Source organism: Electrophorus electricus, chromosome 20, assembly GCF_041902795.1.
Source record: "Electrophorus electricus isolate QZ-2024a chromosome 20, ASM4190279v1, whole genome shotgun sequence".
Lineage (NCBI taxonomy): Eukaryota > Metazoa > Chordata > Actinopteri > Gymnotiformes > Gymnotidae > Electrophorus > Electrophorus electricus.
In genome coordinates this window covers 13454726-13467337 of record NC_137516.1, presented here as the reverse complement: position 1 = coordinate 13467337, position 12612 = coordinate 13454726, and the positions used below count along the sequence as shown (strand labels likewise).

The 12612-nt window shown below is 40.0% G+C and overlaps 2 protein-coding genes across 2 annotated transcripts; one reads left to right on the top strand and one right to left on the bottom strand.

Moving 5' to 3' along the window:
- The first annotated feature begins 170 nt into the window (after nucleotides 1-170).
- dynlt5 (dynein light chain Tctex-type family member 5) lies at nucleotides 171-4751 on the top strand. Its single transcript, XM_026998369.3, has 5 exons — nucleotides 171-248; nucleotides 554-691; nucleotides 1156-1247; nucleotides 2259-2383; nucleotides 2609-4751. Exons 2-5 carry the CDS (start codon nucleotides 579-581, stop codon nucleotides 2810-2812), a joined length of 534 nt encoding a protein of 177 aa, XP_026854170.1. The 5' UTR covers nucleotides 171-248; nucleotides 554-578; the 3' UTR covers nucleotides 2813-4751.
- On the bottom strand, nucleotides 4059-4926 carry insl5b (insulin-like 5b). Its single transcript, XM_081703842.1, has 2 exons — nucleotides 4755-4926; nucleotides 4059-4192 (listed from the first exon to the last, which is right to left on the bottom strand). The coding sequence occupies exons 1-2, from the start codon at nucleotides 4924-4926 to the stop codon at nucleotides 4059-4061; spliced, it is 306 nt and encodes a 101-aa protein (XP_081559968.1).
- Between the last annotated feature and the right edge of the window lie 7686 nt (nucleotides 4927-12612).

Below are 12612 nucleotides of genomic sequence, written 5' to 3'. Positions count from 1 at the left end.
TACATAAAACTCTTGCTTTTCATTTCTTCATAATAGGGTTTGCAACTTTGCATCTAAGATGGAACTTCAATATATTGCGCTGTCCAGTCGACTCCACAGCCGTCCAGAGACGCACATGGGAAGCCCTTCACTCCACCCCCTCTTTCAAAATGAAAAGTAATCCCGGTGTTGTCATGACAACAGCGCAACAACATTAGGGATAACTGAATGCACTGAATATTTCCGGTTTGGCTACCCGAACCAAAACGGTAGGTTATTTTTGATATATTGTACGTTGCTGTAGTAGGAGGTAACGGGACTGTTTCCATCAGTTGTTTGATTTATATATAATTACAAATAAGAATTTTAACCTGAGCTGTACATCACTGACGACAGATAAAAACCCACATTGTCTGTCCAGTAGAACGCTGTCAGGTTTTTGGGACCGAACTGAGTGGATGATGCTCGCGCTACTGTGTAGTCTGAGTTCTAAACTAGCCTATTATGGAGCGTTCAATGAGATGTGGATACTAACGTTTAATAGTCACTGCTAAAGTTTATTTCTGAATTGCAGTGTGTGAAAGGAATATATTAGGAACATGTCAGACTTGGCTAAAGAGAAAGCCGCGCGGCTGCTTAAGAAAAGAGGGAGCTTGTCTTCGCTTGGCAGTCACGATGTGCGAACCAAAGAACCCGCTTGGAAAGCCAAGGAGTAAGTCCCTTCCTGTGGCTTTAAAATGTTATGATTGAACTACTTATTCAATAGTTCTGTCATTTTAGAGTAGGATCACATTCTCTTTTTTCCCTTCTTTTTTTTTATTTATTATATTTTTTTAAAAACTGTGTAATGGATTATTTGACAATACTCTTTTAAAACTTCTCACTGTTTATTTGTTTTATCCATCTACTAGTTTAATCTATAGCTAAAACAAACAGATGACTTTTACCCATCGTAGCCAACTGTAACCATTGGCATGCTTAGCTACATTTTCGTGATTCAAGCGTGTTTGTCAAGCGTTTCCTGGTTCAAGCGTGTCTGGATAAGAGCGTCTGCCAAATGCTGTAAATGTAAATCTAAAAGTCTGCAACCAATTTGTCAGACAGGTCAAGTGGCCAGTGTCAGCGCGAATGTAAACTAGCGCTATTTCTTACTGCTGCGAACCCACTGTCTTTTAGCTCTATCAGTACTGTGTCCTACATTGATGAACCCGGTCACCATGACGATATTCCACGACCTGCAATGCAGATGGAGAACACTTACCAGCTTGGTGAGTCCCATTATTTTTGCTATTTATCTCAAAATCTTGGCTGTGGCTTCATTAAGTGTTTTACTACCTACCTGATGGTAGGGCAGGTGAGTAAGTCAAAAAATATTAAAAAATTGTAAAGATAAAGAGATGTAAAGTTATTCAAAATTGTAGTGTACACTGAGTTTCCAGAGAAACAGGATGTTTCGGACAGAGGTCCTTCATCAGCGTTGCAAAAAAAGTGCCTCTGAATTAGTAGTAGGAGGAGTCCGTTTATATATGAAAAAGTAGATGTAATTTCATTGCTGCCATAGCAACAACTGGCGATGCAAACAGATATGTCAGTAAGGCAGTGTCCATTAGTTTTAAAGTGCCTTGGCCATCAGCAAACCTTCTCTTGGTTTCTCCAATATAAAAGCTGATTACATCTCTTACAAGTAATACAGTAAATTTTGATGGATGAGGAGGAATGGGTGATGACAATTCCTTTTCTGCCAGTTATTTTAATGGCTGTGTTAAAACATTTTCATAATCTATTGTTAAGACTACAATCTACTGTTAAGACTACAAGATTCTGACTTATTATCCTACAAATAAAACAGTAGCTGATAGTAAACTTAAGCACTTCTGAATCCTCCACGACAGAGCAGAGACAGCATCCTTTTTTAAGGATCCTCCACCAATCTCCTATATATATATATATATATATGGCAAAAACATCAAACATATGCTCATCTAGAGTGAGATAAATGATCATTCAAATAATGGATGTGGTACTGTAGCCTGCAACTGCTCTAAATGTGCTACATGTATATTTATTTTCAGTAATGAAATTAGGAAACTCAGAGAATAAGAACTCATCTACACTCTTGGAACTTTAGAACCCAATGGAAAGAACATTATTTATTTGTTACTCATTCAGAAGCACTTTACTTGCACAGCTGATGAAGGACCTCTGTACAAAACTACAATATACTGCAGTAAGTTTCAGAAACCTTTTTATGCCCTTCTGTCTCTCTGTGGCTTGGGAAGGACCCACAAAGCGTTTCCCCGTTTTGACGGTGCAGGACATCCTGAAGGACGTGCTGGCCAGCTACCTCCAGGAGGAGAAGTATGAGCCAGAGCTGTGCAGACAGATGACCAAAACCATATCGGAGGTCAGCCGGCTCCTGCTTGCTATCAACCAGCCTCTGAATTTGGCACATAAAAACGCAATAAGGTGGAAATGATAGTGATGCACAGGCCCAAGTCTGATAAAAAAAAAAGATCCAAGGAAGATTCAGATAAATGCCGTTTTGTTCATACTGGTTGTGGCCTTTGGAGATGTAGGAAATGCTGTTGACCTTTCAGCTGATGAGGCTCTGCTGACTCTGTGTGTGCAGGTGGTAAAGGCGCGAGTGAAGGACATGATGATCCCTCGGTACAAGGTTATAGTGGTCATCAGTATTGGTCAGCTGACGGACCAGAACATGCGTATGGGCAGCCGATGTCTGTGGGATGCAGCCAGCGACACCTTCTCATCACACACATTCAAAAACAGCTCGCTCTTTGCTGTCGCTAATGTCTACGGTGTCTATTTCGAATGACACCAAATGCTGACTCGCAGCAGAATTGAACTTACGAAGATTCTGTCCTCACTGCGAATATAGCATTCCACCACCAGGATTCCACCTTTACAGAGTGGGAGGTTTTTAAAGATAAGCAGCAGAGATGGAGAGCCTTTGCGAACAGGGAGATCTAGTTCTGGTGGGATGGAGCCTTCTTCCTGGACTCTCAGTGCACACTTCCTAGTAACTTGGGAAAAATATTTTTGGTCTATAATGGGTTCATTAGTGGCATTATCCTTTATAGACTACCTACAAGTTATAGAGAATGAAAGTAGAAAATAGTATGGGTGAGGTTTGGGGGTCTTTGTTGTTGGTATTATTTGTTTGCTTTTTGCTTTTATTTGCATGATGGAAGGCATCAGGGCCCAGGACTGCCCCAGTTGGAAAGTGGGAATTGCCCCAGTAGGCAGTGTGAAAATACAGACCGTCTTTCCCAAGTAGTTATTTGACCAATGTAGCATGTAGTAAATATTCCAAGAAAAAAGACAAAAGAGACTTTTTTTGTGGAATTGTCAAGTTGAACATTGGTGCAGTACAAGCTGTAGAGGGTTTGGTAAAGATGAGCAACTCTGAAGCATAAATAAGATTTAGAAAGTGGGAAATAAACCAGTTTTCACAGCTGTAATAATTCAGTAGCATGGCAAATCTTAAAAAGCTTGTAAAACTTTAAAAGTTACATTTCTTGTACAATGAGGCAGGTGTAGGTGTTCAGCTATTATGTACAGTTTGTTCACATTACTGAAGTTAATTGGTAAAGGGTAATAGTGTAAATGTTATCTATATATTAATTTCAATACATCTGGGAGTTCTTAGGTCATTATTGTTTAAATAGACATTCTTTAACAGAGGAACTATATGACAATCATAGACTATATCCATTTTCTTTTCTACTTCATTTGAACTAAGTGGCGCGAAGTTTACATGGGCGCCTTTTGTATGCCTTCCGTGATTATTCTATGCTTCAAGCCAAATATATTTTAGTAAACTTTGAAAATTGTGGGAAAAAATTACTTTAAACGTGTGTTAATAGTAATGTAGCCTACCTGAGAAAGTGAAAGTGAAAAGTACCTCACACCTTTGGAAATCGGTTTTGTTTCTACATTCAAATGAAATGGCGACAGCATGTGCTCTCTTTAGCCTAGCAAAGTTTAGCGTTCTCATTAAAACTTTGAACATCAAGTGCGCTCGGCAACGAGAGTTGCTTTACGTGGAGCGGGGAATCCTTTCAGCACAGAAGCGTCAGCTCGTGCTTGCCGCAGCCCACTTTGCAGCACTTGAGAGACACATCGGTGTCCAGACTTCTTATCTTCTTCACTTCCGTGCCGACCACGAAGGACCACGCCCCATCCATCTCGGCGTCTGTTCACAGCATAAGAGTAGACAGAAATATGCAGAAAGTAGAATTTCTTAGTAACCGGCAATCAGATATTGCAACAACTATATTAGTGGCTTTTTAATGCGTTAATGCATTAGTGACCTTTTAGCGTCAGCGGAAATTTGGGCTGTGCAATATACCATTTGATTACTACTGTCGCAGTTCTGATCTTTGCAATACTTGTATCGCAAAAGTTTAGAATAGACTATAATTTGTTAGACTGCAAAAGTGCATATCAAATTACATTCTTTATTGTGTGGTGTGAGTATCCTAATTCTAGATTAGTGTTCTTTGAATGTAATGTCTTTCATGGGCTCCTGCAGACAACAAATAACTTTGGGCCAAAAATAATTAAGACCTAATTATTTCTACACAGGCAAAAATGCTATGAAATTGTTCCATTTAGCCTTGTGATACAATTTAAAGTTGATTGATATGAATAAAAAATAGGACCTATCAATCAACTCCAAACTGTATCACAATGCAAATTGGAGCAATTTTGCCTGTGTAGAACAGCCTATGTCTGGCAGTATATCAATTACTGACCGTCCGTGGTTAACTCAGACAGGTTCCTCCTCCACCTCGACCCTCCACAGGTGTAGACAATGGCACGTACGAGCTCTCGCCCACACAGCCTAACGGCATGCTGGGATTGAGCTGCACTTGCCCATGACATGCATGCCAGCAGCAACAGTGACGCCATCAGCAGGGCCCTCATGCCTGGATGGATTCTCCACGTCCTTCACGCGCACCAGCAGAAGACCTTGAGCCACCTTGTTTCTTTGGCAATGTCTGACGTGTCTGGGTGTCTCTGGGTGGGTGATGACTGAAGTCCTCAGGTCCTTGGCGTGTCCATTTGTTCTTTTTATACTGGACACAGCATGCTTTGCACCACCCCTCTTGACGTGTTTTCCATGACTTCCGAAAAGATGTTTTGTTCATTTGTTGCTCGTGTAAGATCAATGAATTGGAAATTTAGTGAGTGGCCTCTCCTCCACAGTGTCATGATTGCTTTTACAAAAACATCGTCCACAGACGATCCATGTTGAAAGATAATTGAAGTGACATTTTTCTAATGAGGGTTTATTGCCATTGCATTGGGAGAGTGGGCCATAATGACTCTAAAGATTAACGCTGGCCTGAGTCCATAAAGCCGTATGTGGGGAAAGCGCATTTGCAAGCATGGTGTTGTTTGAGCATAATGGTGGCACTTACCTTGTCTTAACCATTGTCAACATCATCTAAAATGATGATCGCCTTACAGAATGACACAGGGTGGCACGGAAGACCTGCCTGTCATTTCATGACCTAACATCATTTCATAAATACTGAAAGGCCTGTTTGTGGTGTTGCATGATGAATTGAATAAGCAAATAATTGAAAAGATTCATTTGTTGGTGCAATGTGGACCATCATTCTTTGCCCTGATGGTGCCTTTGACTTAAAACCTTCAAATAAACTCTGTTGCTGTTTGCCGTAATTACTGATTTGAGCCAATTCATTAGAAAAACCTTCTTTCTGTCCTCAGCTACTTCCTCTGGCTCCTCCGAAGGGAAGCCCAGGCATTCACAGGCCAACCAGGAAACGTGATCCCTCTGGCCAGTCCTAGGTCTACCCCAAATCCTCTTCCCACTTAGTCGTGCCTGGTAAACCTCCAGGGGAAGCAACCAGGGAACATCTTTACCAGATGTCTGAACCACCTCAATCGGCTCCTCTTAACGCTGAGGAGCAGCAGTCCAACTCTGAGCTCCTCTATGACAGCCTTTTTCCACCTCAAAAAGATTGCAAAGATTAGGAACATATTATCTTTACAGGAAGCACAAACGCTAGTCCTTGCATTTATCATTAATTGGTCTACTGTATTGCCTTAGGAAGTTTGATCACATTACCCCATCATAGCTACATTACAGTGGCTCCCAGTAAAATTTTATATTGATTAAAAATACTTTTAATGAACTGCAAAGCACTGAATGGTCTTGCCCCACAGTACCTTAAGCAAACTCCCGGTGCATTATCATCCTCCATGTCTGTTTAGATCAAAAAGTGCAGGCTCTTTACTAGTACCAAGAATAAGAAAATCTACCACAGGGGACAGTGCCTTTTCCTATAAAGCTCCCACACTATGGAATAACACAGTCTCAATATTTAAGGCTAGGCTGAAAACCTATTGGTATAGCCAGGCATTTTATTCAATACCTCCCTTCTAAGGCAAAGGTGTAGATCTGGGGGTCCATGGGAATTGAGAGTTTTGGTAAACTGGGATGTTATGATACTGTCCCCTGCACCTCTTTTTGTCATTCAAGATTAACTGAGAGTGGCGGAGTGCTGATGTTCCAGGGTGCCCTCATGCTTGTGTTTCCTTCTGAGTCCATCCTTTTAGTTGAGCTGCCACAGCTAGATCTGCTGATGTCCATCCCTTCGCATTTTATAGTTCCACAATTTACATACCTTTGTACTTGAACATGCCTAATAACCTATTCTCTCTTTCTGCCGAGGTACACCTACTCCTGATGCCAGATTGCTGGTGAGTCTCAACCCATCTCAGCTGCTATGGCTCCTCCCACCACCCCCTGATGCCTCCCTGCTGTAGCCCACCACTCCTCCATCTCCGTAAACTACTCCATTGCCCTGGTGGATGTTCTCGTGCCAGATGGGTTTTGGACACACCTACACACATCGAACCCAGACTAGGATTTTTTTTAGAAAACTGGAATAGAAATTCATTGCTTATTTTCTCTCATTACGCATTTATTATTATTCTCATTACTTGTTTATATTATTGCTATTGTGGTGTCTGGTGTCAATCAAAGAAGGATGCCCCCCCCCCCCCCCCCCCGCCCTTTGAGTCTCGGTTCCTCTCAAGGTTTCTTCCTCATGCTCTAGGGGGTTTGTTCTTGCCACTGGTGCCTTTGGCTTGCTTACTGGGGGCTTGGACTCGGACATGTGTAAAGCTGGTTTGTGACAACAGCTGTTGTAAAAAGCACTATTTAAATACATTTGACTTTGACCTTTGACTTTATTCTATGTTTTGTTTAATACATTATAGGCTATTATTTATTAATCTCATGCATTAATTATGATTTTACTTCATGACTAGATTTTGGGCCAAATCTGTGTGGTTAATAATTTTCTATAAGTAATATCTATATGTCTTAAAGTCAGAATTAGAGCTAATTCCATTGCCAGGGCCATTTGATAGTTGCCTGGAAATCAAGGTGACGTTTATTCAAGATGATATTTCATTTGTGGGCACAGCATTTCTACTGCCATCTAGTGGCAAAAGCTTTATTTCATATTCTGTATTCACTTCAGCGATATCTCTGTTGCTTTTAGAACCTTGGTCATGTATCTGCTTATCTGAATACAGTTTTGCTTATATAATCCTTTAGTTTTATTTGAAGTAAATTGGCACAGCACATTTGCATAAGATATTTTACCCTTTAATCATATTTTGTCTTTTTTGATATTATAAATGTAAATGTAAAGACACAAACTAAGCTATTGTGTGGCCAGCTACAGATGTGCTGAAGTTATTGCAGCAAGATAGCTTAAACACAATTTCTAAAACAGAGTTTAACAATTCAGTTTTTAACATGAGCCTGCTGCCAATCTGAAGGCACTCCTTCATTAGCAAGGAACATAAAATGGCATGCTGTTTGAGTAAATGTTGAGATTTGTGAGTTTGTGGGTGTTTGAGGGGTTGTATTTTCATGTTTTTGAGTTCTTGCTATTGAGTTTTCCAACCTTTTCATCATGTACCCATGTGATTGCTTAATGATGGGAACAGCAAACATCCTTCAATCCCAGGTGTCTGAATGAAACCGATTTGATCTCTGTGTGTTGTCTGACAGATCTACTGACATTACATTTCTTCGTGTCAGTAAGGCTTCTGAAAACATAATTTAAGGAACTCCTGCTGATTCAGCATGCATTGCATAAATCGTTACATAAAAATGGAAAACTGATTATTATATTCCTATGTGACTTGGGTTTTGCTACTGTTCCTCTGACTCCACTTTAGTGCCTCCCTGCTAACTGTATACACTTATCAGACTAACCTGTGCCGAATGACAGCCCTGTGAGAACTCTGTGTGCACAGAGTTCCCAGTTTTTTTGGGTACTCCCCCACCATCACACTAATTTTACATTCATATGTCACATGACTGTGATGAACACCATAAATCAGGTGTACCAGTATCCCTTTCATGTCCATAGCCAGCTATGACATCAACGAGGTCCTGACCTCGGTAATATTTAGAGCTAAAAATAAACCTTGAAGCTAAATACAACTGGATTTTAAAAAATCAGTGGTTGATAGCTTCTCTTCTGAGCTGAGTGCATGCTTAATTCAGTTTAGACCTCTTATTTACTGTGAGCTGTGTGACAGTGCAGCCCCTTACATCATTTGCACTTTCACTGACAGCAACTGTAATTTACGCATGTTGGCAGCACTGCAATAGATCGCTTGTGTGTGAACTGGCAGGCAGTATACCATTCAGTAATATAAAGCAACGATGATTATGGCATTAAGGATTTTTCAGTGAGTTTACGGCTTATGCAGACCCAGTATCTCTTCTGAGTAGACGAGGGGGAATGAGGTATTTGCAGCAAGACGGGGACTGAATTAGCCATGACAATGTCTTGCAGAATTTTGGCATTTCTGGGCAGTTCCCTGTGCTTGAGTTATCAGTTCCTATCTCGCTGACTTTGGAGCTGTTCCATGTGTTTTGATTTAACATATACGAAATGCCAACAATCACCCTGTCTGACTGTATTTTTCACCAAGCGACTTGTTTTGATGATGCTGCCCAGAAGTGACAACTCCTCCCATGTCACCATCTCCATTATCCTGCTATGGCTGGCAGTCTCTTATGCCAGACAGACAAAGGGGGCACAGCCTATGCATTTCAGAAAAGTATGGAAAACACATTTTCCTACTTCCAAATAGACTCACTCAGAAATGACACCTGTGCTGTGGTCTTCGATCAGGTTTTGATTTTTGTTATAAATCAGTTGTTAAACCATTAGTTCTCAACCCAACTCTCAGACACCTCTTATCCATCCACCTAGGTTTTCAGCATTCCTAATAACTTGGATCAGGTGTAATGGAAACTGGGAGAGAGCAAAATGTGGACCAGCTGGTTTGCTGAAAGAACTGGGTTGAGAAACACTGGCAAAAACAATTTCTAGAATATTTGGTGTCTGCCTGTAAGTCTTCTGCAGTTCCTTTACTGCCCAGAAGGGGGCTTTTTAGAGGCAGATTTCCATGCTGAGATATGTCTTGAGATACGTCACCGCAGTATCACACTGTAGGCCTACTGCACATGTCTCTTCAGTCTTACACTCCTTACACTCCTTACACAGGTTCAATAAAGTTCATTCTACAACAAATTCCTCAAGAATTAAATGTCAATGCAATATGCAGTTATTACTAAGGACATTTTTCTTTTACATCAGCTTTATGAAATACTCAAACTTTAAACCTTTTTCCAGTTGTGTGTCTTTGTGATGTAAAAGGCTTGATATCTGAGATGTGCTGCTGCCATACAATCAAATGTACATGAACCGCACAGAGCTGTTAAATGTGTTTGTTGTTGTCAGTGATTTTGTTTTGTGCAGCATGCAACCACACCTTCAGAATTCTAGAGAACTCAGATCCACCCTTATAGCTCAGAAATTCCTGAATGTAAAATGAAGGGTGGAGGATTTGGTTAGGACTATTAACCTGCAAATCAGGAACGGGTGTTTTTCTGGAGGTTTTCTAAATGATTTCTAAAGGATTTCTAATGAGAGGTTATCTTCAGCTCCAGATTCCGATAGTGACTGGTACTCATCCACGTCGCAGCATGGAGAGGCATGTGGTGGCGCCTGTTCTAGTGAGGCAATTTTGTGGCCCACATAGAGCTGCCATGTTTTTACTGGGAATCTGGAAAAGAGAAGTTCAACAATCTCACAACTGCACTCGGGCCCATTACATTTAAGGCAATAATAATCAGAAGCAATTGTTTTGAAAGGGCACAACCCCCCTTGGATATTAGTCTCAGCTCACATGCAAGCAGCTCATGTCCTGATTCGCTAAAGCAACTGATCTGTTTATTGTGGGAAGATCTGGAGTTTGGTGGCAGGTTGGAGTGGAAAATCTGTGTCACTCTCCCTTCAGCTTAAATGGAGTAACCCACATTTTCAATAATATGTAAATAAATGGAAAACATTTAAAGAGTGGCAAGAAATAAAAAGGAGTTACAAGAAAAAGTGTAGTTTCAAGCAAACTGCAGAGAAAAAAACATTTTAATTTGCTGAAACAGGTTGAAACAGGTTTCATTCTGCTTAGAGACACAGATGTCTGTCAGTTTAGTTTTCAGTCATCAAATATTAATTATCCAGATGAGGAATTTGGGTTGCGGAATATGTGTATAACAAAAACATATCAGACATGGCTCAACATAAACAGGCATATCAGATCTGACTCTGGCCAAAACAAGACAAAATAAGGACAAATCAGCTTGACATCAAAAACATAACACATCAGTCAACAATAGTTAACTAAACAAAAAGTGAAATACAATGAAGCAGGGACTATGTCAAAGTGGTAAAAAAGAGTCACTACTCTTTTAAAAATGAGTATAAATGGTTAGCTTATCACGTCTTAAACAACAATGTTAGTTCAATAAAGTTAATCGACTATTTTCAGCGGCCTTGGTTAAAAGTTTAGTATGTGATATGCTGAAACTTTTTTACTGATACTTCTTGGATATTTTTAGCTTCAAACTGTAGTTGGCTTTAGTTTGCATCACTATTTCCTACCTGAAATGATTCCTAGTGTTCAGATGGGGGTACGTTAGCTTCTTTGTTGCCTGCAGGTGGGAGCAGAGGGGCGCAAAACATGACAAAACTGCTACCTACTGAAAGGCGCTTAAGAATAAGCTCTTCATGCTAAGATAGGATATCTCTGGGCTAAAGATAACTGAGGTTTAAATGTCCTAATGCACCAAGCACTGCTCTCAGCCCCATCAATGCTTACAGACTACCAGGTACAGAGTATCTTTAGAATGATATGATGTGAATATGATCACTATAGCACTGCATTTTATCCCTTGACTTTAATTTTTTCAGAATGAAAAATTGGCTTTTACAGTAAATGATATTTGTTTGTCAAAGTAAACAAATATGTGGATTTTATAGTAAATGATATTTTGTTACCAAAGTAACCAAACCTGTTGTTCCTGATCTCTGTGACATATCTTTCAAATATCTGTTTCTAAAAACTAACACAACAGCCAGAATTCCAAAGTTGTTGTTTCCTTAAAGAACAGCCTTGGTGTACTCTAAAGGGCAGAGTGAAGGATGGTGGTGGTGGGGGGGGAGGTTTGGAGCTTTGATGGGATCAACATTTTGGAGCTTTATGTTTAGAATTCTAAAAAGGTTTGCAGTTCAAGGAAATGCATTCAAGGAACTGAAAAAAAAATGAACAGTGCATGTGTGTGTGTGTTTGTGTGTGTGTGTCTGTGTGTGTGTGTGTGTGTGTGTGTGTGTGTGTGCATATTTGGCTTTGACTGCAGTATAAGGTGATCATTTTAGTCTCATGTCTTGAAGAAAGTTGCCTAAGGGCGGTTCACCTTTCCTCCACATTCTCAGTTGAGCATAATGTTGAACTTGTGCATGGAAATCTTCACTCGTGTGTTTCTGGTGTTTTTGGAAGTCACTCTGGTTATGAGCATTTCTGCTAAATGCCAAAAATGTAAATACAAATGTAAAAAGGTTTGAATCTGTAACATTGTGCAATGTTATTTGGCTGGTCCTGTAGAAACTCGCCCTCATGTGGAAAACCATAATGAAACAATAACAAAAACATCATAGCTTGGGACAGTGCTCCAAAACAGCAGGAAGGCATCTCCAAAAGTAGTGAGTATGGTCTGATTAATGTTAGGATCCAAACCTCTTATATTTTTTTTAGATGAAGTCAAACTTCAGAATGACCAATAAATATCACATCTGAGTAAGACCATTATAATTAAAGTTATATTATTATGTGGCCGTTTACTAAAAAACACCACGTTTACTAATGTTTATGAGGCTCATCTCAGTATTAATCTCATCAGGTAAATGAGTATCATTTACTTATGTTTTTATTTAGTGATTTTAATTAATTAAATTGCTTAATTTATGACCATTGGTGGGCAACTAAATACTGGCTGTGAGAAGACCACTCAGGCTGCAGTGAGAGGGTAAAACTGCCCTTATGTGGTGGTTAACCAACAGAGCTCTAAGAGTCAGTCAAGACTAGGACATAGACCTGATAGCTGGACTAAATCTGATAACTAGATAATCCAGTCATGTGAGCTTTAAATAGACAAGAGGAGACCTCAGGAAATAAAAAAGATCTCATTAAGGGAGTAGCTATTTT

Bases quoted from the DNA above. Each gene is read 5' to 3' on its own strand.
- insl5b (XM_081703842.1), bottom strand. From the start codon at position 4,926: ATGAGGGCCCTGCTGATGGCGTCACTGTTGCTGCTGGCATGCATGTCA. The intron at 4,193-4,754 runs GTCAGTAATTGA...TGCTGTGAACAG, and splicing joins GTCTGAGTTAACCACGGACG to ACGCCGAGATGGATGGGGCG.
- dynlt5 (XM_026998369.3), top strand. From the start codon at position 579: ATGTCAGACTTGGCTAAAGAGAAAGCCGCGCGGCTGCTTAAGAAAAGA. The intron at 1,248-2,258 runs GTGAGTCCCATT...TGGCTTGGGAAG, and splicing joins GGAGAACACTTACCAGCTTG to GACCCACAAAGCGTTTCCCC. The intron at 2,384-2,608 runs GTCAGCCGGCTC...CTGTGTGTGCAG, and splicing joins TGACCAAAACCATATCGGAG to GTGGTAAAGGCGCGAGTGAA.